Below are 25,780 nucleotides of genomic sequence, written 5' to 3'. Positions count from 1 at the left end.
ACCTGGTTAGTCACTGGTTTATATTTGAGTCCAGGCTTATTCAAGATCTTTTCAATCTGGAAGTGGTTGAAGTTGGAAACACCAAGAGCTTTCACCAACCCCTCATCCACCAGCTCCTCCATGACCTCCCAGGCATCCAAGAATGTTTCTTTACTGATGAGGTTGTTGCCTTTATCATCTTTGGGGAATAAGTCCTTCCCAGCCTGAAATCCCTGGGGCCAATGAATAAGATAGACATCCAGATAGTCCAGTTTCAGATCTTTGAGGGTCTTCCGACAGGCTTCCTTCACAAGCTTCCTCTCAAAGAAGGTGCACCACAACTTGCTCACAATAAAGAGGTCCTCCCGCTTCACCACCTTCTCTTGGATCTTCTCTTGGATGGCTTCTCCCACCTCATTCTCATTCTGATAGACGTAGGCACAGTCTATGTGGCGATATCCTGCATCAATGGCCACCTTCACGGCTTCTTTGACTTTGTTTGGGGGAGACTTCCAGGTGCCCAGACCCAAAATGGGCCCTAAAATATATTTTTAAAAAAATTTTTTTAGTTGTAGATGGATGATACCTTTATTTTATTTATTTATATGTGGTGTTGAGGGTTGAACCTAGTGCCTCGCATACCTAGGCAAGCAATCCACCACTGAGCTACCACTCCAACCCAACTTCTGTTTATCTTTTAAGATTAATTTCAGTTTACTTGAATTTTGGTCAGAGAATTCTCTATGTTATACTCTTTGAAATTTATTAAAACTTTTTTCTCCCCACTACTGAGGAGTGAACTGAGGGCCTTGCCCACCCTAGGCACATGCTCTACTGCTCTAGCATTGTTCTATATCCCCAGGCCTTTTTTTTTTTTTTTAATTTTTTTTTTTAGTTGTAGGTGGACACAGCACCTTTTTATTTTATTTATGTGGTGCTGAGGATCAAGCCCAGGGCCTTACACATGTGAGACGCATGCTCTACCGCTGAGCCACAGCCACAGCTCTCCCCAGGCCTTTTTATTTTTATTTTGAGACAGGGTCTTACTAAGTTGTCCAAACTTGGAATCTTACTGAGGTAGCTGAGTTATAGGCATGTGCCACCAAGCCTAGTTGAGACTCCCTTCCTTCTTTCCTTTTCATTTCTTCTTTCCATCCTTCTGTGCTGGGAACCTAGGGCGTTATGTATGCTGGGCAAGTGGTCCACCACTGAGAGCTACATCCCCAGACCTTCCTTCCTTTCTTTTTTTTTTTTTTTTTTAAATATTCATTCTTAAGTTTTAGGTAGACACAATACTTTACATTTATGTGGTACTAAGGATCAAACCCAGTGCCTCGGGCATGCTAGGCGAGCGCGCTGCCACTGAGCCACAACCCAGCCCCATTTTTTTTTTTTTTTTTTGAGATGGGGTTTTGCAGTGTTGCCCAGGGTGGCCTTAAACTACTGAACTCAAGTGATCCTCCTCCTTCAACTTCCAGAGTAGCTGGGCATGCCCCAATGTACCAGGCTTAAGCATTAAATTTATGACTGTGTTCATAGTAAAGTTTACTAGTTTCTTGGCTGCTTTATTTTAATTATCAGAAAAATTATAAGAATTATATAGGATCTCTCATATATCTTCACCCAGACTTCCCAGTTATTAATAATATATCAGGGCTGGGGTTGTGGGTGACTCAGTGGTAGAGCACTTGCCTAGCATGCATGAGGCACTGATTTTTCAGCACCACATAAAAATAAATAAAGATATTAAAAATAATTTATCATATTTGCTTTATTTTTTCTGGCCCATTTGATATTAAGTATTGTTTTTAAAAACTACATTGAATGACAAATTTGCATTTTATTTTATTTTATTTTGCTGGGGATAAAATCCAGGACCTTGCACATGCTGTGCAAGTGCTTTACCTGTGAGCTACATCCCCAGTGCCAGAATTTTTACTCACATACACGCAAACAATATCATACATTCCTGTGACCTGTTATTGGTAAATTAGCATATTTCTATACTCTACAATAATGATATACTTCTTTATATGATATTTCTACCAAGGCCAACCATATTGCTTTCTTTTAGGCAGCATTTCATACTACTAAGATTACTTTTCTTCCCCATTCCCTTATAATTTAAGTTTTTTAAACAAAAATACTGTCTAATCTGTTTTAGTTCTTCAATTTTAACTAACCTTCATAAATGCTCTTACATTCTCATCTGATATAACATTGTTCTCCCCCCACTTAGTTATTGTTGCTGAATTATAAAACATTATTGATGTTCCACAGATGACAGAATGATTGAAGGAATGAGTATGACTGTTATGGGTTGCATTCGAGGTGTCCTCCAAAAGCTCATGTGTGAGACAATGCAAGAAGGTTTAGAGGAAAAATGATTGGGTTATAAGAAGCTTAATTGAATCAGTGAATTAATTCCCTGATGGGCATTGAGTGGTAATTGAAGGCAGGTGGGATGTGGCTGGAGGAGGTAGGTTCTATATATGGCTTTGGTGGCTTTGGTACTATATATTTGTATTTGGCAAGTATAGGTGTCCCTTTGCTTTCGTCATGTGAGCCGCCTCCTTCCACCATACTCTTCCACCATGTTGTTCTGCCTCACTTTGAGCTCCAAGGAATGGAGCCTGCTGTCTGTGGATTGAAACCTCTGAAACCATGAGCCCCCAAATATACTTTTTCTCCTCTACAGTTGCTCTGGTCTGGTTCTTTAGTCACAGCAGCAAAAAAACTGACTAAAACAATGACTGAACTGGACGCCTACCTGTAATCCTAGCAGTTCAGGAGGCTGAGGCAGGAGGATCATGAGTTTAAAGCCAGCCTCAGCAAAGTCAAGGTGCTAAGCAATTCAGTGAGACCCTGTCTCTAAATAAAATACAAAATGGGGCTGGTTTTGTGGCTCAGTGGTCAAGTGCCCCTGAGTTCAGTCCCCAATATCTGCTCCCCCAAAAGACTGAAAGGTAAAGTGACGTATCAGGGTAGCACAGAGCATAGAGTTGGGTTCTTTGTCTCATGAATTTGAAGAATAAAATCCACAAAGGGGAGAGCAAAGTAACAGGATTTATTAGAGTAATAGAAAGCAGATCTCCCAAAAAGAGATCCTCAAGAGCAGCTGTTGTCTAATAGTTTATATAGAATTGTAAGTTTAAGAAGTTAGCCCCCTGCCCAACCCTGGGTAAGGTATTGTCCATGAGGTATTCATGCAGCCTTTAGTACATTCAAAATATTAATCAGGCATTTTTCTTTCTTTGAAGAGGCATGGACTTCCTCAAATGTCCTGATTTTAAAATAGCCTTTTTTGTAAGTTTCTTAGCAAATAACTGCAGGTGCCCTTTGTGTTCTACTGCCCTAGAAGTTACCCAGGCGCCCATCTCCCCATCCTCCCAGCCTTATCTCTTCCTCTTAATGTCATCAGATCTTGGCAGTCAGCTTGGAACGTTATTTAGTTATTTGTTTTTGAGATAGGGTCTTAATTGTGTTGTCCAGGCTGATCTTGAACTTCTGGACTCAAGGGATCTTCCTGCCTTGGCTTTCTGAATAGCTAGGGCTATAGGTGTGTGCTGCCATATCCAGCTTGTGAAGTTTATTGCTTTAATGGTAGTATGAATAAAATCAGGCTCCTATTAAATATATTGCTATATGGTGTTCTGCAGTTCATTTGGACAACTGTGTTGTATGTTCTTGCTTCTCAGTGAGATTGTGAATTGAGCAGAATCTGGAGAAGCAAACATTTGGAATATGACAAAGATTTAATAACCATGAAGTATTAAAAAGAAATTCTCATCATGCATACCTGTAACCCTAGCAACTCAGGAGGCTGAGGCAGAATGATTTTTGCAAGTTCAAGACCAGCCTGAACAATTTAGTGAGCCCCTCAGCAACTTAGCAAGAACCTTTCTCAAAAAATTAAAAACGACTGGGGATGTGGTTCAGTGATAAAAGACCCCTAAGTTCAATCTTTAATACATAAAAAAAGAAAAAAGAAATTCTTAAAAATGAGCAAGAAAAATGGGCAAAAGATGCAACAGGTAAATAAAGGTCTTTTTTTAAATTGTGGTTATATCACAAAATGAGCCATTTAGCCACTTTTAAGTATACAATTCAGTGACATTAATTACATTCCCTGTGTTGTGTAACCATCACCATTATTTCCCAAACCCAGACACCCATTATCCTAGATACTCTTACCATTAAACAGTAACTTCCCATTCTTTCTCCTCCCTTCCCCTATTCCCCAGTAACCTCTACTTTCTTTCTTAGTGAATTTGCTTATTGTAGGTACTTCATGTGTGAAATAATAAATATTTGTCTTCTTGTATCTAGCTTATGCTTAGTTCACTTAGCATATTTTCAAGGTTCATTTATGTTGTAGTATATAATAGGATTTCCTTACATTTTAAGACTGAATAATATTCCATTGTATGTATTGCATTTTTTTAGGGTTTTTTTTGGAGCAGGGGCAGGGGTACCAGAGATTAAACTCAGGGGCACTCAACCACCGATCCACATCCCCAGCCCTGTTTTGCATTTTATTTAGAGACAAGGTCTCACTGAGTTGCATAGTGCCTTACAGAGGCTGAGGTTGGCTTTGAACTTTAGATCCTCCTGTCTCAGGCCTCCAGTGCTGCTGGGATTACAGCGCCTGGCTATGTATTGCATTTTTTTAATCCATTTATTCATTATGGACACTTGGGTTGCTTCCATCTTTTTTTGGCTTTGTAAATAATGCTGTAGTGAACACTGGTGTAAAATATCTGTTTGAGTCCCTGTCAGTTTTTTTGGGTATATACCTTTGTGTGAGGTTGCTGAGCCATAGGGTGACTCTTTAACTTTGTGAGGAACTGTTTTCTGCAGTAACTGTACTATTTTACATTTTCAACACCCATGTTTGGAGCTTCCATTTTCTCTATCTTTTCCAACACTGATTATTTTGTTATTTTCTGTTGTTGCTTCAGTAATTTTCTGGGTGTGGAATGGTATCTCATTTTGTGTTATGATTTGCATTTCCCTAAGGACTCATGAGGTTGAACATCTTTACTTGTTGCTGGTTTGTATATCTTTGGAGAAGTAATTATTAGTCCTTTGCTGTCCCCCGCCCCCTGTCCAGTATTAGGGATTGAATCCAAGGGTGTTTTACACCTGAGCTACACCCTCAGCCCTTTTATTTTTTTATTTTGATACAGGGTCTCAGGTGCTGAGGCTGGCCTGTAACTTGTGGTCTCTTTCCTTAGTCTTCCCAGTAGCTTAGATTATAGACATGTGCCACCATGCCCAGCCTTCCTTTGTCTATTTTTTTGAATTATGTTTTTTATCTTGCTTGTAAATTAAAGAGTTGTATATATATCTTATCTCATCCTGTGGATCTTTTCATTCTATTGGTCTTTTTGTCTATTGGGCACTGGGGACTGAATCTAGGGTTTCACACATGCGAGGCAATTGTTTATCATTGAACTACATTCCAGCCTGTTAATGTCCTTTGATAGGAGAAAGATTTAATTTTGAGGAAGTACAATGCATCTGCTTTATCTTATTTATTTTTCTTTTGTTTTGGATGCTCAGGAATTCCTGCAGTTCCATATAAATTTGAGAATTGGCTTTTCCATTTATACAAACAAGGCAGTAGGAATTTTGATAATGGTTGCATTGAATCTGTAGATTGCTTTAGGTGGTAATAATCTTAAAATATTAAGTCTTTCTACCTAATAATACAGGATGCTTTTCTACTTATTTTAGGCCATCTTTAGTTTCTTTTAGCAGTACTTTGTAATTCTTAGTGCAGAAGTCTTCAACCTCCTTGCTTAAATTTATTCCTAAGTATTCCTTTAGATGCTATTGTAAAATGGAATTGCTTTCTTAATTTCCTTTTTGAATTGGTTCATTGTGGGTAAATGATTTGTGTTCTTTCGTACTCTACATGTTTGTTGAATTTGTTTCTTCTTTTAGGTAATTTGCATTTTTTTTTTTTCCAAGTAACTTTCTTGTGGAACTTTTTGGGACATTTTATATGTAGTATCATCATCTGTGAATACAGAGAGTTTTACTTCTTCCTTTCCAATTTGGATTTTTTTCCCTATCTTTCTTTCTTTTTGGGTGGGGGAGTGTTAAACCCAGGGTCTCACACGTGCTAGGCAAGTACTTTACCACCACTTCACCTGTATTCCCAACTTGTTTTGCTTTTTTTTTTTTTTTTTTTTAAACTTAATTGATCTGTTGGGATTTATTTCATCAACCTATCAGGAATATACAAGGATGTTACAACTTTTTATATAAAAGCAATCACAATAATACTTGTTTGTTTTTTTTTCCCGTAGGAAGAATATTCTTTAATTTTGTTCTTTGCTTTTGTTTCATCTTTTTTTAGTACTTGGTTTATAAAAGGACAGTTTTGTTGTATTTATGTGATGAAACAGTCTTCAGTCACTAAAAATCATGTCTTTCAAAAATATTTTAAGGGGCTGGGGATGTGGCTCAAGCAGTAGCGCGCTCGCCTGGTATGCGTGTGACCCGGGTTCGATCCTCAGCACCACATACAAACAAAGATGTTGTGTCCGCTGAAAACTAAAAAATAAAAAAAATTTTTAAAAATGTTTTAAAAACAGCTTGATATGTGAATGAAAGCAAGATTAATCTTTTTTTGGTGGGGGCTGTACTGGGGATTGAACCTCAGGGGCACTCAAACACTGAGCCACATCCCCAGCCCTATTTTGTATTTTTATTTAGAGACAGGGTGCTGAGGGTGGCTTTGGACTCAATATTCCTATCTTAGCCTCCTAAACTGATGGGATTATAGGTGTGCATACCACACCTGACCAAGATTAACCATTATAGTATTATATTTTTAATATCTTAAAAAGCACTAAACATGATTAATGCAGTAAGTAAAGAAATGAGATAAAATTTTTATCCTTGGGTGACTTTTACTTGGTTCTTCCTATTTTTCATTGCTTTTCCAATATTATACATTGAATTTTTTACATAATCAGAAAATTAGTTTTTGGTTTGTAAAAAGTAGATCAATAGTATTATTCTTTCTTAACCCACTTGCCTCAGGAGATGAATATATATAGTTTATAATATGATGTTAACTTCTATTTGAAAGTAGTTTTCAAGTTCTTTCATGTATTCTGAGCAGTTGTATTGTTTTTAGAAATGTAATCAGCTAATGGTATGCTTTATTTGCCTGTTTTTAATTTATACCACAGGGTAAAATCCTTTATAAAGTTCGATGGAAAGGATATACATCAGATGATGATACATGGGAGCCTGAGATTCATTTGGAGGACTGTAAAGAAGTTCTTCTTGAATTTAGGAAGAAAGTTGCAGAAAACAAAACTAAAACAGTCAAGAAGGATATTCAGGTATCACATTTTTCTTTTGGCTTTTTGTATTTAAGTTTATGATGAATTTTACTGACATTAACTGTATAAAAAATATCTTACAAGTAATTAAATATGCAATAGTTTATTGTAAATTTCATATAGTTAATTTATTATCACAGACTGCTTTCAGTAATTTTTGCAGTACTTTTCTGTCTGTAACCAATCTGTAAATTGCATTTCACAAACTAGTTTAGTCATTGTGTTAGTCAGCTAACACTATAATGAAATACCAGAGATAAATAACTTATAATAAACAGAAAAGATTTTTGTTTACTGTTCTGAAAGTTCCAGTTTAATATCACACAGACCATTCCTGTGGGGGTGTTGGATGGCAAAGGTGGGACATGTGGAGGTGCCATCTATTTGCCTTCATAAGCCAGGAATCAGGAAGAAACCAGGGTCTGCAATCCTTTTTGAGGGCATAAGGACTTCCTACTAGGCCCCCACCTTCTTCCAGTGGCATCACCCTGAGGACCGGGCATTCAACACATAGTTTTGGGGGAGATAGCAGACTTGAATGTTGGTTAATATTTTCTTTTAAGAGTGGGATAGACCTGTAACTCAGTGATAAGAGTGTTTGCATCAAGGCCCTGGGTTCAGTCTCCAAGCACCTCAAAAGATAAAAGAAAAGAAAAGAAAGAGTAACCTAAAAGAGAAGAAAACAAAGCCATATCATAATTTAACTATTTCATTGGCTATACATAGCTCTTCCTGATGGTAGTCAAGAGTAATCAGACGAACTCAGATGAGTCAAACTTCTGTACTTAAAAGTTTGGAAAAAGATTGGAAGGTGGACTGAAGTGGGATAATGTTAAACTCATGCACAAATTTTGTTATTTTTGCTGTATTAATTTCCCTCATTATTTTATCCTTTATTCTGTCATTCCATGAATAATTGAGTTAGTATAATCTTATGAGTTTTTCCATTAACCTTTTACTAATTTCATTTATAATTTCTCTTTACAAATTGAACCAATTTGTACTCAACTTCTCATTTTTGCCATTAATTTTCTTTTTCTTCTTAGAAGTAATTGTCCTGGGCTGGGGTTGTGGCTCAGTGGTAGAGCACTTGCCTGGCATGTGTGAGGCACTATGTTCAGTTCTCAGCACCACATATAAATAAATAAAGTCCACTAACAACTAAAAAAATATTTAAAAAAAAGAAGAAGAAGTAATTGTCCATCCCTTCCTCCTTCTATCTTATGTGCTAGGCAGCAGTCTACCACTAAGCTACATCCTTAGCCTTTTAAAAATTTTTATTTTGATACAGGGTCTTGCTGAGTTTCCTAACTAGCAGTCTTCCTGTCTCAGCCTCCCAGTCATTAGGATTACAGGATCCTGTGTGCCACCATGCCCTGCCTGCCAAATATAGTAATTTCTTAGAATATTGGCAAGGATTCTTGAACTTATTAGTTAGTAACTAACTTATTGTTAGTAAATACTTGATATTATTAGTAAAAACTTATTAGTAAATACAGTGAAGGCACACTGTATTTCTCACATAGACAGCTGACTCTGGCTTATAATTTATTTTATTTTAGTGTTAGGTATCGAACTCACTGCCTTTACACACAGTAGACAAGTGATCTACCATTGAGCATCTCTAGCCCACTTATAATTTATTGTAAGGACTGAACATTGATTCCCTTTCTCCCTACAGTTGGAGATTTTTAAGAATACCTAGTGCAGGGCTGGGGTTGTGGCTCAGAGGTGGAGCACTCACCTAGCATGCGTGAGGCACTGGGTTCGATCCTCAGAACCACATAAAAATAAAATAAAAATATTAAAAAAAAAAAAAGAATACCTAGTGTTTTTTTGAATGGCCAAAGCTATATTAGGACCCTGTTCTGATTATGTGCAATGCTTGTTAATGGTAATAATAGCACTAACAGAAGCAACTGGTATTTGCTGAATAGTAACTTATACACACTGGGTTAGCATTCTGTATGGATTAAGGTTAGAAACTGAAGTTTACCTAAGTTAACTAGCCCAAGTTCACCCACTTTCATAGAACTAGGCAACTGCACTCTTAACCATTATGCTAGGTTGTCTTTTAGTTTGGGCTCGTAGCTTGAAATTCAGTTAGAAGAGTGGAATTGCCAATTTTAAAATTTATGCTATGGTGGCAGGACTTTTAATAGTATGTTTTTTTTTTTTTTAAGTGAATGCATGTCCAAACATTTTTTACTTTTTTTAGTTGTAGATGGACACAATACCTTCATTTATTTATTTACTTACTTATATCATACTGAGGATTGAACCCAATGCCTCATGTGCTAGACAAGTGCTCTACCACTGAGCTACAACCCCAGCTCCATAGTATAGTTTTTAAATTACCAACCAAAATGCTCAGTTTTATAATTTTTTATAACAGAAACTCTTTATAAAAATGAGTTCAGATTAGATCGTTATTTCCCCCCAAATTTTTCCTTATGTTGTATTTCATTTTTCTAGAATAGATACTACTCCTACCTTCCCTATTTTTTTTTTTTTGAGAGACCGAAAGAGAGAGAGAGAGAGAGAGAGAGAATTTTAATATTTATTTTTTTTTAGTTTTCGGCGGACACAACATCTTTGTTTGTATGTGGTGCTGAGGATTGAACCCGGGCCGCACGCATGCCAGGCGAGCGCGCTACTGCTTGAGCCACATCCCTAGCCCCCCTTCCCTATTTTTTTCTGTTAAAGCATATACATGTACCCACATGTCTGCTTTATTAAGCAGTTGGTTTATATATAAAACTCAAAATTTAGGCCTTTTGTTCAAAATCTTTCTATAATATATTTCTTCCCTGTCTTTGTAAGAAATCTTTTAAAATTCTCAAGAAACGCTCAGTGGTAGAGCGCTAGTCTAGCATGTGTGAGACACTAGTTGATCTGAGCACCATATAAAACTAAATAAAGGTTTGTGTCCAACTACCACTAAAAATTTTTTTAATGTAAAAAAAAATAATAATAATTCCCAAGTAGTCTTGTCATATGGAATATTAACTTTATGCTCCCTTTACATATGGTGGTGTTTAAATTTTCATTTATCAATTACTTTTTGAACCTCTGGTTAAAGCCAACTTGTGGTTCCTTTCTTTCTTTTTTTTAGTACTGAGGAGGATTTGGGGTGCTTTACCACTGAACTATATCCCACCACCCTTTTTAAAAATTTTTTTATTTTGTGACAGGATCTCATTAAGTTGCCCAGGTTGGCCTCAAACTTGGAATTCTCCTGTCTCTGCCCTGAGTTCCTGGGATTGTAGGTGGGAGCCACCACACCCAACCTCCTCTTATTTTTAAATTATTGATAGACAAGTGTGTTTGAAGCTCATTCTTGAGCTTAAAAAGGATAAGAATGTCCTAATTTTAGGAAAATACTTCTTTATTTGAAAGTTTCTTTTCCAAAGCTATCTTTATTTTATAAAATAATTGAAACTTCCGGGCATTAATAACATTCTGAATTTTTAATTTATGTGACTGAAATATCTGTTTTCTTTATCAGCCTGTGAACTCTTTCATTTCCAAAGTATTCAATTATTTACTGTATGACACTTGGGCCTAATCATTGAGGTCTTATAAGTGAATGGGCATGTGGCAAGAAATACATCTGGTCACTGGGCTTTCCCCTCTTTAGCAGAATCATTTGGCCATTTACAAACTTTGTTATTCTTTCATTGTAAATGTAGAAATTGAGTCAGTAAAAGAAAAATTGCATCATTCAACATCTCTTCATCTGTGTTCATGCGTGCCACAAATATGTACTACCTATTGCTCTCCAACATCTGATCCAGATTTCTTCCTCTTACAAATGACTTCTTGACTGATGCTTCAGAGTTTTTTGTTTGTTTGTTTGTTTGAATGTTTTAGAGGCATGTCTTTCTGGCATTTTTTTTTTATTATTATTCTTTTTTATAGTACTGGGAATTGAACCTGGGGCCTCATACTTGCTAAGAAAGTGTTCTACCACTGAGCTATATATATCCCAAGCCTTCTGGCATGTTTTTGTTGTTTTTAGGATTTTGTTGTTTTTGAACTCCAGTTCTATAACTTTCTTTTTTTTTTTAATATTTTTTTAGTTTTAGTTGGTACAGTATCTTTATTTATTTATTTTTATGTGGTGCTGACGATCAAACGTAGTACCTCTCATGTGCAAGGCAAGTGCTCTACCACTGAGCTAAGCCCCAGCCCCAAAACTTTCTTTTCTTTTTTTTTTAAGAGTCTCATGTTAAGCAGGCTGGCTCAAATTCTTGGACTCAAATGAACCTCTTGACTCAGCCTCTCAAGTAGCTGGAATTACAAGGATCACACCACCACCATGCCTGACTTGTGACTGTGTTCCTTAGTCTTCTTTTTTCTTAACAATTTAACAAAATAGTCTATCCAAATCATTTAGTACTATTTATTTTTATATGAAATGACTTTTCCTTAAGTTTTAGAAGGCAGAAGAAAACAGGTTCTTTTTAGTTCCATGGCTCCTGAGCAGCTGCCTTTATTATGTATTGAAGGGTTCAAAAATATGGCATTACTTTATAAGGGTTTTTTAAGATTCTGTTTCACCCTACCCCACCACCACTGACTTCTGAATTTTCCTTTTTTTTTTTTTTTGGTACCATGGATTGAACCCAGGGGCACTTAACCACTGAGCCGCATCCCAATCCCTTTTTATGTTTTGAGACAGTCCTCACTAAGTTGCTGAGGCTGGCTTTGAACTTGAAATTCTTCTGCCTTAGCCTCTCATGTTGCTTGGATTATACGCATGCACTACCGTGCCCAGCTGATTTCTGGATCTTTTCTTTGTTTCTGTGCAGCTTTATCTGGAATCCAGTCATAGCAGTTTCTCCTCATTATGGCTTTGTGCAACTGACGGGAGTGAGCTTGCTCTGGTTACTTTTTTTTTCTTAAAAAAAAAAAAAACATAGCTGGGGATTGAGCCCAGGGCTTCATGTGTGCAAGGCAAGTGCGTTACCACTGAGCTACACCCCCAATCCCACCTCCCTTTTCTGCGACTCTGGTTATTTTTGGGAGTTCATAGTGCATAATTCACTTATGCATAATTCACCTGGGTGAGGTGTTCTTCTCAAAGAACCTGTTATTTCTCACACCACAATCTCCTAGTGTTTGCTGTTTTCCCTTACTCCTATATAGGTATGTATAACTGTGTAGATCTTAAAGCTCTTAATAGTTTGTCCCTACCTATTTATATTCTGGAGATAATTTGCCACTTGATTTGTGAGTGTGTGTGTATGTGTGTGTGTCTATCCAACACAGTATATGCTATACCACTGAACTACAATTCTGACCCCAACCACCTAATTTTGTTATAAATGGTGTCTGTGGGATTTTGTTTTGCAATTGTAGTTGCCTTGTTTTTTTTTTTTTTCAATTTTTAAAAAATTGTTGATGGACCTTTATTTTATTCATTTATTTATATGCAGTGCTGAGAATCAAACCCAGTGCCTCACAAATGCTAGGCAAGTGCTCTATCACTAGACCACAACCCCAGCCCAGTTGCTTTGTTTTTTATGGAGTGATTCAGGGAGATTTAAAAATTTAAGCCAGTACCACCTTGTTCCCTCTATCTTTTTAACCTTGGTGGCATCCATTTCTTAGGCACTGTACGTGAAACATTTTAAGTTTACCTGTCTTTTTTTCCCCTACTTTCCATTCTCCAGTTATTTAAGATAAGACAGTTTTGGGAAATGGGAACTTAAAATAGTTTTCCAACATTTTGTGTCTATACAAATACCTTATTCTTAATTACTTTTTAAATTTTTGGAATTGGAAAATATAATTTAATAGGAAATATTTAACATTATTTAACAATTAATCAGGGAAGTAAGATTTCTGTACAGCTTGCTTGGTCCATATAAAACTGTGAAATGTAACAGCAAATTTAAGAACATCCTGTATTTCAAAGTATTTAAGAATTTTTGTCTTTGGATTATAACTGCTTATAACAAAATGTGAAAATTACGTTCTTATGTGTTGGGGAAGTTTGAAGTTAAAGTCATATACATGGGGCCTCAAGGGATTTGACATTTTCTATTTCTCTGTTCATCTATCCCATCCCTCTCAGGGTCTTACATGTGCCAAGCAAACACTCTCGCTTTGAACTATATCTCCAGCTCTTTTTAAACTTCTGTTTTGAACTGAAATCTTACTAAATTGTCCATCCTGGCTTCAAACTTAAGATCCTCCTGCCTCGGCCTCCTAATAGATGGGATTATGGGCATATAACTCCACATCTAGCTTGTATTTTACCATTTTTTTTAGTTGATGCTTATTATTACTATCAGGACCTATTTGCTAAATGAGATATAAGTAGTATCTTTTTTAAATTGGTGCATTATGGTTGTACATAATGGTGGGATTTGTTGTTATATATTCATACATGCACACAATATAATATAATTTGGGCAATATTATTTCCCAGTATTTCCCCAATAGGTAATATTTTATACAGCTTCAGTGTAGGTAATGTTAAGAAGTTGAATATGCTTTAAAAAATTTCTCCCAGATTTTATTAGTATCATTTTTTTTTTTTAAGGTACTGGGGATTGAACTCAGGGGCACTCGACTACTGAGCCACATCCCTATCCCTATTTTGTATTTTATTTAGAGACAGGGTGCTTAGTACCTTGTTGCTGAGGCTGTCTTTGAACTCCTGATCCTCCTGTCTTACCCTCCCAAGCTGCTAGGATTACAGGTGTGCACCACTGCTCCCAGCAGTACCACTTTTTTAAACATTTAAAATTATTATTAGTTTTTCAAAATCTTTAAAATTATGTTAGTGTTCTATCCTTTTTTGTATTTTATAGAGACTATCTTTAAATAACGACATATTTGAAGCAAACTCTGATAGTGATCAGCAAAGTGAGACAAAAGAAGATACTTCCCCAAGGAAGAAAAAGAAAAAAATAAGGCACAAAGAAGAGAAAAGCCCGGATGATTTAAAAAAGAAAAAAACAAAGACTGGGAAACTAAAAGATAAAACCAGGCCAGAGCTAGAGAGCTCCTCTGAAAATTTTGTATTTGATTTAAGGACAAAGAAAAGAATTTTGGAAGCCAAAGAAGAATTAAAGGACTCTAAGAAGCCCAAAAAGGATGAAATCAAAGAAGCTAAGGAATTAAAGAAAGTTAAAAAGGCTGAAATAAGAGATTTAAAGACTAAAATGAGAGAAGATCCCAAAGAAAACAGAAAAACAAAAAAAGAGAAATGTATTGAATCTCAGCTAGAGTCTGAATCAAGTGTGCTTAATGATTCTCCTTTTCAGGAGGATGACAGTGAAGAGTTACTTAATGACAACAGAGAAGAGAAACAAAAAATTAAAAGTATAAAAGATAAAACATGCCAGGAGGCACTTCAAGAGGGTAGTTTGGAGAAACAGTTAGATGAAACTGTAAGTGCTGATGAGGATGCTGATATCAAAGCCAAGAGGAAAAAAAAGAAGTTGAGGAAGACTGAAGAACCAAAAGAGAGCAAAAGGCTAGAAAACAAGAACATCATCTTCTCAGAGAAAAAAACTATATCTAAAAAACAAAGGAATCAAGACAAGGGTAGAAGTAACACAGAATTAGATAAACTGAGCCCACCTTCATCTGCTCAAACACAGAAGGATTCCAGGACTGGTGGGGAAGAGAGAGTCCTCAGGTCCCCTGACTCAACTGAGGAGGTAAGGGTAGTAGGGATAATCTTAGAGTACATAAATACCCAAAGCAGACCAAGGCGTGTCAAGTGATCGGGAGGTTTCACAAATAATGAAAAGAAAATGGTAGAACTATGAAGTATTTCTGTCATTAGGGAATTGTTGTATACTCAGACTGTAGCTTCATGAACTTAATTTATTAGCTTTTTCCATCCTATTTGGTATTTTGCTCTATTGTCTTAAGAATATAAAACTTAAATACAGGGTACATTAACATTATAAGTTTTAATTCATACAAAATTATTCATTATCATTTGTCCCATTGTTATAATAAAATTTTTTGTAGGATCTTTCATACAAATGAAAATATTTTCCAAGTTATTAAAGTATCCATATGTAGTATTTATCAAGGGCTATGATAACGACTACTTTCTTTATGTCCATTATTCCCAGTTTTAGGAATTTATCTTAAGGCAATCATTTTAAAGTGGGGAAATGCTCTCTACCCAAAGATATTTATGGCTGTATTATCCTCAGCAGTGAAAAAACAATAAAATACTGTCTAGATATGGGGAAAATGTTTAAGAAACTGTGTCAATTTGAGAAGTGTGGTATCCATTGAAATATTGAGGTCAATGTAATAAAAAGGGAAAACTTTAGAAAATATGGAAAAGAAACCATACATACATGTGAAAAATGAATTATATATAAGGATGAAGGGAGAGTATGGAGAAATAAAAATAGTCATGTTTGATGAGACTAGGTGAAATATTCTTGGAATTTTATTTTTTATAACATTTTATTTTTTTATTTTTTAAATATTTTTAGTTGTCAATAGACATGTATGCAGTGCTGAGGATCGAACCCAGTGCCTCACACATGCTAGGCAAGTGCTCTACCACTGAGCTATAACCCCAGCCCAACATTTTATTTTATTTTTTAACATTTTTTTTAGTTGTAGATTGACACAATACCTTTATTTTATTTATTTATTTTTAGTGGTGCTGAGGATGGAACCCAGTGCCTCATATGTATGTGCAAGGCAAGTGCTCTGCCACTGAGCCACCATCCAGCCCCCAGCATTTTATTTTTTAACAATAAAATTCCCAAAGAAGAGTTGGGAAGCTGGCATTAGGTTTTTTGAATTTGATATTGTGTAAGTTATCAAATAGTTGAAGGATAATATTGATTGAGGAAGCAGTGTAAAAAAGATTAAATGATCAGTGATCATGTACCCTATTAACATATAGGTAGATAATAGCACCATGTACCTATCTACATTTTTCAGTCTTCAAATCTACACTATCAGCTCTTTATCCATTCTTGTTTTGAGTTTTAAATATTTTTTCAGGAGAAAGAGACCAAAAAAATTGAACCTAAAGAAAAGTACCAGAAAAGACATGATTTAGACAAGGAAGAAAAAGGTCGAAAAGAGCCAAAGGGATTGAAGAGTAAGTGTAAATAAAAACATTTTGCCAATGTTGTCGCCATCTTTTTATACAAAGAATTTAATTTCCTGTAAAGATAATCTCTTTTTTTAGCCTGCAGTGTTATAAATCGGAAAATTTTATTCACTGGGGAATAGTGAACATTCACTTAGAGCCTTCTACTACTTTTATTTAACCAGTTACCTAAATTTATTACACAGGTGAAATGTGCTTATCTGGAATGTTTGAGACCAAAAGTATTTCAGATTTAGAATTTTTGCCCCTGATTTTGGGATATTTGCCTATATGTATAATGAACTATCTTGTGGATGGGACCCAAGTCTAAACACAATTCATTTATATTTCATATAATCATTTATGTGTGTGTGTGTGTGTGTGTGTACATATAACTTGAGGGCAATTTTATACAGTATTTTTAGTGTACCTGTGTGTTTTTTTGTTTGTTGGAATATTTTTTTTAGTTGTTGACAGACCTTTATTTTATTTGCTTACTTATATGTGGTGCTGGGAACCAAACCTCATACATACAAGGGAAGTGCTCTAATGCTGAGCTACAACTCCAGCCCCTGTACTTGTATTTGACTATGACATGAGGTCACCTGTGGAATTTTTCTCTTTTGGCATTGGTGGTGCTTAGAAAGTTTCAGAATTTGGAACGCTTTAGATTTCAGATTTTTGGTGAGGGAGGCTTAACATGTATAACAGTTTTATGTGTCTGTATTATTTTCTTTCTGTTCACTATGTTCTTCCTACCTTTCAGAAGTATGATGGTAGAATGTTAGAATTACACAGAGACAGGAAATTCATTGTGGCAGGAAAGTAAAGGTGTCTTTTAGTGGATGCTAAATGAAGCAAACTTTTTTGTTTACTATGTTAATTGTATCAAACTCTCATTTATATATATAAATATATTGAATACACATTTTGATCAATTCAAGATACTTAATAATAGAGCAGGGTGCATTGTTGCATATCTGTAGTCCCAGTGTCTTGGGAAGCTGAGGCAGGAGGATCATAAGTTTGAGACTAGCTTTGGCAACTTGCAAGACTCAAAAATTTTTAATAAAAGGTATAGGAATGTAGCTCAGTGCCAGATTGCCCCTAGATTCTTTTCTCATTACCACATGCAAAAGACAATATGTAATAATTAAGAATCCATAACATAAGTTACTGTTGGAACCAAGTACTTTAGTTTTAAAAAATCACCATTGCTGTATTTAAATAAACCCCACCAAATAAACAGTTTATATACCAAAAGTACTTAGAAAATATGTTCACTTAGAAATACTGTTGTACACCTGTAATCCCAGCATCTGAGGAGGCTGAGGCAGGAGGATTGCAGTTTCAAAGCCAGCCTCAGCAACTTAGCAAGGCCCTAAGCAACTTAGTGAGATCCTGTCTCAGAATAAAAAATAAAAAGGGCTGGGGATATGGTTCCCCTGGGTTCAATCCCAGGATAAAAAAAAAAAAAAAAAAAAAAAAAAAAAGTGATTCTAAATAGTAATTATAATCTTTTCTCTGGAGTAATGTTAAAAGTTAAATGTTAACTGAAGTAATGTTAAAAGTAGATTTTTTTTCTCTTTTTATTTATGGTGCTAGAGATGAATCCCAGGTCTTTTGCATGCCTATTAAGCACTCTACCACTGAGTTATATCTCTAGTCCTAAAAGTAGATTTTGTTCTAAGCCTAGGCTGGAGTTTGGCAGTGGTAGCAGGTAATTAAAGCCAGACAGGTGCATAGCTATTTTGGAGGATCACACATAAAGTGACTATATCTTAAGTTTACTATCTCTTCAAAGAATAATTAGAGATTTAAAAATATTTTATAATTAGCTCTACTTTGTTAACATTTTTCTTTGTGTGTATTTATGTGTGTGTGTGCATGTGTGTTTCTGTCTGCATGTGCTTGATTGCTAGAGACTAAACCCAGGGCCTTGTGATTGCTAGGCAAGTGCTCTACCACTGAGCTATAGCTCCAGCTCCCCTCCTTATAACTTGTATATCAATTTCAGGCACATTTTTTTGCTGTGAACTTATAACCTCAAATGAAACTAATGTTCATCCCATTTATAATGGTATTTACTGATGGGTCCAATTTTCAGTATCCCTGTTAGTAAAACCTGTCTACTGTGTACCCTGAGTTTATAATAGAGTCCTTTCCAATTGTGAAGTACTTTGCCAATTTTCTTATCTCATACATGCTGAGCACATGTTGTATCACTGAACTATACCTCCAGCTTTTCTTCTCACTTAAAAGTGAGAATTCAAAGCTAGTAGTATCCAGTCATTTTATTGAGTGCAGATTCAGGACTCTGGCAGCCTGCTATTTCTTCCATTCACCACCAGAAACCATTTCTGTCCTAATTACAGGATGCATTTTAAAAAAAAACATTTTTAATACCTTTATTTGGCTTATTTATTTTTATGTGGTGCTGAGGATCGAACCCAGGTTCTCACACATGAGAGGTGAGCACTCTACCACTAAGCCCCAGCCCCAGGATGCATTTTTATTAGGCTGATTTCTCTGGCAGTAGGAAAGTTGTCACATACACATTTATTTTTAACATTTAACTTTAACACCAAATAAAATTATATTGGCCTGATGTGGTGGTAAACATATATAATACCAGCTGCTCAAGATGACTAGACCTTTGTCACAACTTTAGGGGAATAGTTCAGAATACCTGGACAGCTATTCACCCCGGACATCCTTTTGATAACAAGCTGCTAATAGAAAAACCAGTTGAAATCACTTTGTGACTTTGATAGTAAATCTGATCTTGCTTTATAACCAAGAGAAATATTAGTAAAAATTAAGAAAATACTTTATAACTAATAAGAACAAATAAAAAAATATTTTAAAAATTTAAAAATCCCAAGGTTGGGGAAAAAATACTTATTCTTTAATACTAAACCCAGATTTTCTTTTGATTGCAAAAGAAATTTACGACTCATACTTAACATCAGTTTTAATTTTTGAACTAGCATTTAAAGAAATCAGAAATGCATTCGATTTATTTAAAAAAACTACAGAAGAGAAAAATGATGTTCCTGAGAATAATCGGAAAAGAGAAGAAATACCACTTGATTGTAAAACCACAGAAGATCATAAAACCAAGGAAAACAAGTATTCATTTAAAGAGAGGAGGAATACCAGAGATGAAACTGACACTTGGGCATACATTGCTGCAGAAGGTGATCAGGAGATTTTGGACAGTATGTGCCACATGGATGAGAATTCAGGTGAATTTGTTTGGCATTGTTTTGTAGAATTTCTGGGTAATGTACTGTATTATTTACTCTTTTCTGACTATAATTCTGATCTCATATCAGAAAATAACAAGATTTTATTTGCATCACTGGATAAGTCTTTTGTATATTGAAGATCAAGTCATTCTTTGACTTTTAAATGAGGTAACATATTTTCTAAGTTTCTGCTCATACGCTTAGTGCATTTAGAAATTATAAAGTTTTCTGATTTTCTAGCCCAGTTGTGCACCGTTAGATTTCTTTTTGAAAATTGTCACATACACATTTATTTTTAACTTTTAACTTTGCAGTAAATAACACCAAATAAAATTATATTGGCCTGATGTGGTGGTAAACACATATTAATACCAGCTGCTCAAGCTGAGACAGGAGGATTGCAACCTCAAGTCTGGCTTTTCTCAAAATAAAAAGTAAAAGGGGCTGGGAATGTAGCTCAGGAGTAGAGCACTTGCCTACCATGTGCATAAGGAAGTTTAATCTGATAAGTAAGAGGTTATCATTTGTAAGTCTTGATAAGTAGATTGAGAATTTTTTATTTTATTATTTTTGTTGTGCTACGGATTTAACTCAGGGGTTCTCTACATCTGAGCTATACCCAGTCCTGTTTTTTATTTGAGACAGGGCCTCACTAAGCTACCAGATGGGCCTCAAATTATGGGATCATCCTGCCCCTCAGCCTCTTGAGTAGCTGGGATTTCAGCTGACAATAATAATTTGAATGCATGACAGACAAGATATTCTGGGAGATCCTCTTTTAGTGCAAAACAACTAGATCTTAGATACTATGTAAAACATATTTCTGGCAAGGTGGAGGAAGATGGTTGCTCAAGAGTGCAAATGCTAGAGATAGCACTATTGTTAGGACACCAAGCAATAAAGAGCAGATGCAAGCTGTCTGAGAGCACTCCCATAAACCCAGTTACTTGAGAGCCCAAGGCAGGAGGATCACAAGTTTAAGGCCAGCCTGGGTAACTTAGTGAGACACTGTCTCAAAATAAAAAATAAAAATGGGCTTGGAATGTTTTTTAGCTCAGTAGTAAAGTGCCTTTTGGTTTAGTTCTTAGAATTACCCAAACAAAACCAAAACAAAACAAAAAAACAGTGGGGAACATCAGTAAATTTAAAAATTGGTTCCTTGAAAAGACAAGCCTCTGATATTGTTGAAAAGGGGAAAAGAAAGGAATGAAATCATAATGTTTCAAGTGAAAAAAAGTTACAGATTAAAAGATAAAGGGATTTTGGGCTGGGGATATGGCTCAAGTAGTAGCGCGCTCACCTGGCGTGTGTGAGGCACTGGGTTCGATCCTCAGCAGCACATTAAAATAAAATAAAGATATTGTATCCACCTAAAGCTAAAAAATAAATATTAAAAAAAAAAGATGAAGGGATTCTATGTGCAGTTTCTTAGGATAGATTTGAAAGCTGAATGACATGGGAAAATTCCTGGAAAATTGTAGTTTAACAAAACTGACCTAAGAAAAAATAGACTGAATAGTCATAATTATTAATATGAAATAATTTTTATTTTATGGGTTTATATTCAAGGGCTTTACTGGTCTTACGTGGAAGGGTTACCATGCAAGAATAAAAAAGCTCTGTTATTTTTGTCAGAATAATTGGTTATTCATGCAGACAAAACCCCATGGATGAACATGAAATCCTGATGGAATGAAGCCTTGACTATACAGATAATATTTAGATGTTAGGTATTTAGGTGATTAAGAAGGGCAATAACTTTGTGACCCATGGTGTAGAGAAATGTTTAAGACAAAAAATTTATAAAAGAAGAGTGATAAAATTGACTATAAAATCTATTCACTATAGCTACTATTTAAAAAATGAAAAGACAAAGCATTGGTATCCAGAATATTTGAAGAACTATAATTTTGTAAAGCTCAGAAACAAAAACTTTTTTTTTTAGGGGTATATATTGTTTGTGGCAAAATTGTTTTAAGAAAGGGCCTGACCAAATCAGTCTAAACTAGATTCTGGATGGAAATAACACTGTGGAGGGGCAGTTAGGGGTGAAGGTACAGGTTCTCTGAAAGACTGGTCACAGATGCATACTTTGATTGTTTTGCTTCACAACATGCATTCTTTGTTATACATCTAATTTTTATTAAAATTAGAGAAAGATAAACCTATCATGTCCAGAAGTAACAATACAGAACATAGTATGAATGAACATAGATTTTTAAAATCACTTTGCTTCATTAGAGAACAGAATCTGAACTGTAGCTAAAGTCTTTTCAATGGTTCTAGTCTATATTTGTTCTCTCTTACAGTAGTCCTGTGAATTGATGGTATTATCTCAATTAGTATGAATCTTCGTCTGTCCTGTTCACATGGTTGCCTGGTGCTGTGATTTGGCTTCCTCTGTGACTGGAGTGGCGAGGGGCGGGGACTCTGATCTGTGTGAAAACCAGGCCTATCATTTTCTGATGTGCTTGACAAATCTCAGAGCTATTCTAAACTTCTCTCATCTTTTTTTTTTTTTTGGTAGTTGTAGATGAACAGCATAAATAAATGTTTTAAAAATTTTATATTTCACCATTTTACAATTACAAGTTACCCATTTATCTTTATATCTTTGGAATACCTAAATGTAGATAGTTTTTATTATAAAATTCCTCAAGAGAGTCAGGAATTTTATCAGTTAAAGATGGAATTATTTATTAACCTATGTTAAAAGTATACATAAAGTTTTGGTTAAAACACCACAAAACATTGTGGGTTTTTATAATACTTCAGAAAAGTGTATGTTAATAAGGAAGGCCCTTGTATATTCCAGATGGTAGGCAACAGATTTTGAGTTTGGGCATGGACCTGCAGCTGGAATGGATGAAATTAGAAGATTTTCAAAAGCACCTTGATGGAGAAGATGAGACTTTTGTCACAACAGATACAATTCCAAGTAGTGAGTGGTTTTGGAATTATTCAGTTCCCTTTCACAAATAAATAAATAAATATATATATATATATATATATATATAAAAATCTAATTCACCTTTCCTTTCATTTTAGACTTGTTGAGGGATGCTGTGAAAAATGGGGATTATATTACTGTAAAGGTTGCACTTAACTCAAATGAAGAATACAACCTGGACCAAGAGGTAATATGTCTTTGAAAAATCTCAAGGAACATGGAAAATAGCTCTTTTGATATTTGAGTGGTACATGTCTGCAATTCTATTGACTTGGAAGGCGAGGCAGGAGGATTGTAAGTTTGAGGCCAGCCTCAGCAATTTAGTTGACACCTTGTCTGTAAGTTTAATAAGGGCTGGGGATGTAGCTCAGTGGAAAGTTCCCCTGAGTTCAATCCTTCGTGCCAAAAAACAAACAAAAATTTGATATTAGTTGTTTTTTTTTTTTTTTTTGAGGTGCAAAAACATTTTATTTGTTGAATAATTATATAGCTTGACAGCTTCACTCAGTGTCATCAGCAATTGAATTCACACAACATGTTTGTCTTTTCTGTCTAGGTGGGTTTAGCAGGTTATATCTGACAACAGTCCTGTGTAAACTGCTGCTTTTAAAACTGTTCTCTTCCCAGTATCCTTTTCATTCTCTCAATCTGCCACTCTTAAAAACTCATTTTTCTTCTCCATTTTAAAACTTGCTTTCAAAATAAGACCCAAGGTGGATCCGGAGTGTTTCAGGGTATGGTCCTGGACAAAATGACTAGCAATAGAGCCCTTAGTTAAGAACAATAATCATGAATAACAAGAATCTTAAAACATGTATTTAAACTCTAATATTCATAACTTCACAATAATAGAGACTTTTTTCTAAAACTTTTCATCAGTAAAGGATTCAGCTCATATAAACATACTCTAAGGATTCTTCTTTTGTTTACTGGCAACATAATCCTTGCTGAGCTTTCTCATCACATCCCCATGGCTGATCCCAGCTGTCCCTTGAAACACCACTCGGTAATTCTCCTACACGTATTTGGCAAATGGTCTCACATGGGGCTCAATGGGGGTTCCATCTTTACGTGTTAATGGCAGCATGACCAGAGGCCCTCTGCATCTGAAACAGATAAAGCGTTCTGTGTTCAACGATTTGGTGTAGTGGCCAACCCTGGTTTTGCACTGAGTACATTCATAATTAATCTTGTAGTTAATTGTATAGTTATGGCAACGAGTGACCCTGGGCAGCTCGGGGTGCACCGCATTGGATTTTCTCTCATAATACTTCCATGCATCACCATGAGAATCTCGGACACCATCAAGCAGCCAGGAAGCTGCATGGCATATTTCATGGATCAAAGTATCACGGAGGTGGTCTGCAGAGTCACAGACTTTCAGAGAAATCTTGATCTTGGCATAGCGCTCCCTTTTGGGGTGTCGTGTCTCATTAGTGGTGCATAAGCCAGCAGTTCTCAGCATCTTTTTATTCCAGGTGATTTCTATTTTCTCTGGCATCTGACCCGCTTCTTCTGTGCTTTTGTTTTGATCTTAAGGGACTCATGTTTTTCACTGCTGCTTGAGTCCAGAGAAAGAACACAAACAAATCTGGCCCCCAATGAGTTTTCCACCAAACGCGCCCCAAACCCTGTATCAACCCACACCTCTACTAGTGCTTACAACGACCTCACCCAGTTTTTTTCTTAATAACAAAAGTAATGCATATTCATTTTGTAAAATTCATATATTGTATAGAGCTGTATAAACATACAGAACTTATAAATCCAACCTCTCAAAATGACGATTTCTTTTGGTTTTGCTCTGTCTGGGCTTCGCTCTGGCTTACCCTCTGCCTCTGTGAAAAAGGAAAAAGTACTGTTTTCATGTGGCCATTGTGTGTGTCCTTTTGGTGGTGGCCCATTTATAGCAGTTGCCCATCTTTTCTTTGTTGTTGGGGGTTTTTTCACACTAGTGTATATGTGTTTTTTATGTAGAAGCGTATCAGCCCTTTCTTCTTAGTTTTTTTTGTTTGAAGTCTTATATTGCTTAAAGAATTCTTACTTTAGGATAGTCACATCTGTCAGTGCTTTTGAGTGTCTACTCTTACATTGAAAAGATGATATCTTCTGTTTTGTTTTTGCTTTTGTTGTATATTTTTAAGGTTTAATCCTTTGGGATAATACTTCGGGAAGAAATGTTAGAATTTTGATTAAAACTGCATAAAATATGTAGATTAATTTGGCAGAGAACTGTTTTTTATTTGTATCTTGAGTCTTCCATCTATGAATACAGTAACTTTGTACATTTGACTCTTCATTTATATACTTAAGTTACTTGCTTTGGATTTTCTAGGTAGAGAATTTGATCCATCTGCCCCCAAATAATTCAACATTCATTTTTACATCATGCAAACTGTTGTTGATTTGTTTTTAGAATTTAATACATGGATGTTATAAAGTTTTAAAAATTATGCCAACAGTCATGTGTAAAAATAGTTCTAAAGGTTATGGTTTCTAATTATTTTTTAGCATATTGTGGTGAAAAATAGATGCTTTAAATCAGTACCTTTAGTGATTTCACATTGAAACATCTTCGGTGAAGAGACTTGGTACCAGAAATTTTTTGATTAAAGACTAATAAGCTTTTTTGTTAATAAACCAACAAAGGATTCCAGTGGGATGACACTGGTGATGCTTGCTGCAGCAGGCGGGCAGGATGACCTCTTAAGACTTCTTATCACCAAAGGTGCAAAAGTGAATGGACGACAGAAGAATGGAACCACAGCCCTCATCCATGCCGCTGAGAAGGTTTGTAACTTCACTGTATCAGGAATTTAGTCTGTTTCTGCAGTGAAATATAATGGTCATATGATAACATAACCTTATACTTTGATATTTCAGTTGACCTGTGATATATTATGAATGGATTTTGTTATCATCACTAGTACTTAGTAATTAAATTTTCAAAATGTGATTTATCTAGCTGGAAGTAATTTATATTAAACTTGGCCTCTAAAGTACCAGTACTGATTTCAATATTATTTTTCAAACTGAAATTAAGTTCTGCTCTTGGCTATTAATTAAAATGTTCCCATGTATTAACTTTTTAAAGGATTTATATGCAGAAGTTCTTTTTTTAAAAAAAATTTATTTTTTAGTT

General features: G+C 35.5%; 2 protein-coding genes and 1 long non-coding RNA gene across 5 annotated transcripts in view; 1 reads left to right on the top strand and 2 right to left on the bottom strand.

Moving 5' to 3' along the window:
• Nucleotides 1-4,155, bottom strand: part of LOC107153725 (aldo-keto reductase family 1 member B10-like) — a 6,719-nt gene extending 2,564 nt beyond the window's left edge. Inside the window, exons 1-2 of the mRNA XM_015499297.2 lie at nt 4,104-4,155; nt 3-517 (exon numbers count right to left, since the gene is read on the bottom strand). Coding sequence (XP_015354783.1) covers nt 3-517; nt 4,104-4,155 — 567 coding nt within the window. The remainder of the gene's footprint in view (nt 1-2; nt 518-4,103) is intronic.
• The window catches only part of Mphosph8 (M-phase phosphoprotein 8), a 43,345-nt gene that overhangs the window by 9,523 nt on the left and 8,042 nt on the right, over nt 1-25,780 (top strand). Inside the window, exons 2-8 of one of the 3 annotated variants that reach the window (XM_048801452.1) lie at nt 7,188-7,343; nt 14,168-15,022; nt 16,347-16,446; nt 19,476-19,685; nt 22,504-22,629; nt 22,737-22,825; nt 25,288-25,428. In XM_048801452.1, coding sequence (XP_048657409.1) covers nt 7,188-7,343; nt 14,168-15,022; nt 16,347-16,446; nt 19,476-19,685; nt 22,504-22,629; nt 22,737-22,825; nt 25,288-25,428 — 1,677 coding nt within the window. Of the gene's footprint in view, nt 1-7,187; nt 7,344-14,167; nt 15,023-16,346; nt 16,447-19,427; nt 19,686-22,503; nt 22,630-22,736; nt 22,826-25,287; nt 25,429-25,780 lie in introns of all 3 variants that reach the window. The other 2 variants (XM_015499358.2, XM_015499359.2) reach the window with 2 other exon arrangements.
• On the bottom strand, nt 23,303-25,288 carry LOC125616347. Its single transcript, XR_007346972.1, has 2 exons — nt 25,187-25,288; nt 23,303-23,744 (listed from the first exon to the last, which is right to left on the bottom strand). It is a non-coding gene; the product is annotated as an uncharacterized LOC125616347 (long non-coding RNA).

This window comes from Marmota marmota, unplaced genomic scaffold (assembly GCF_001458135.2).
Source record: "Marmota marmota marmota unplaced genomic scaffold, marMar, whole genome shotgun sequence".
Classification (NCBI taxonomy): domain Eukaryota; kingdom Metazoa; phylum Chordata; class Mammalia; order Rodentia; family Sciuridae; genus Marmota; species Marmota marmota.
This window is presented reverse-complemented; position numbering and strand designations above follow the sequence as displayed.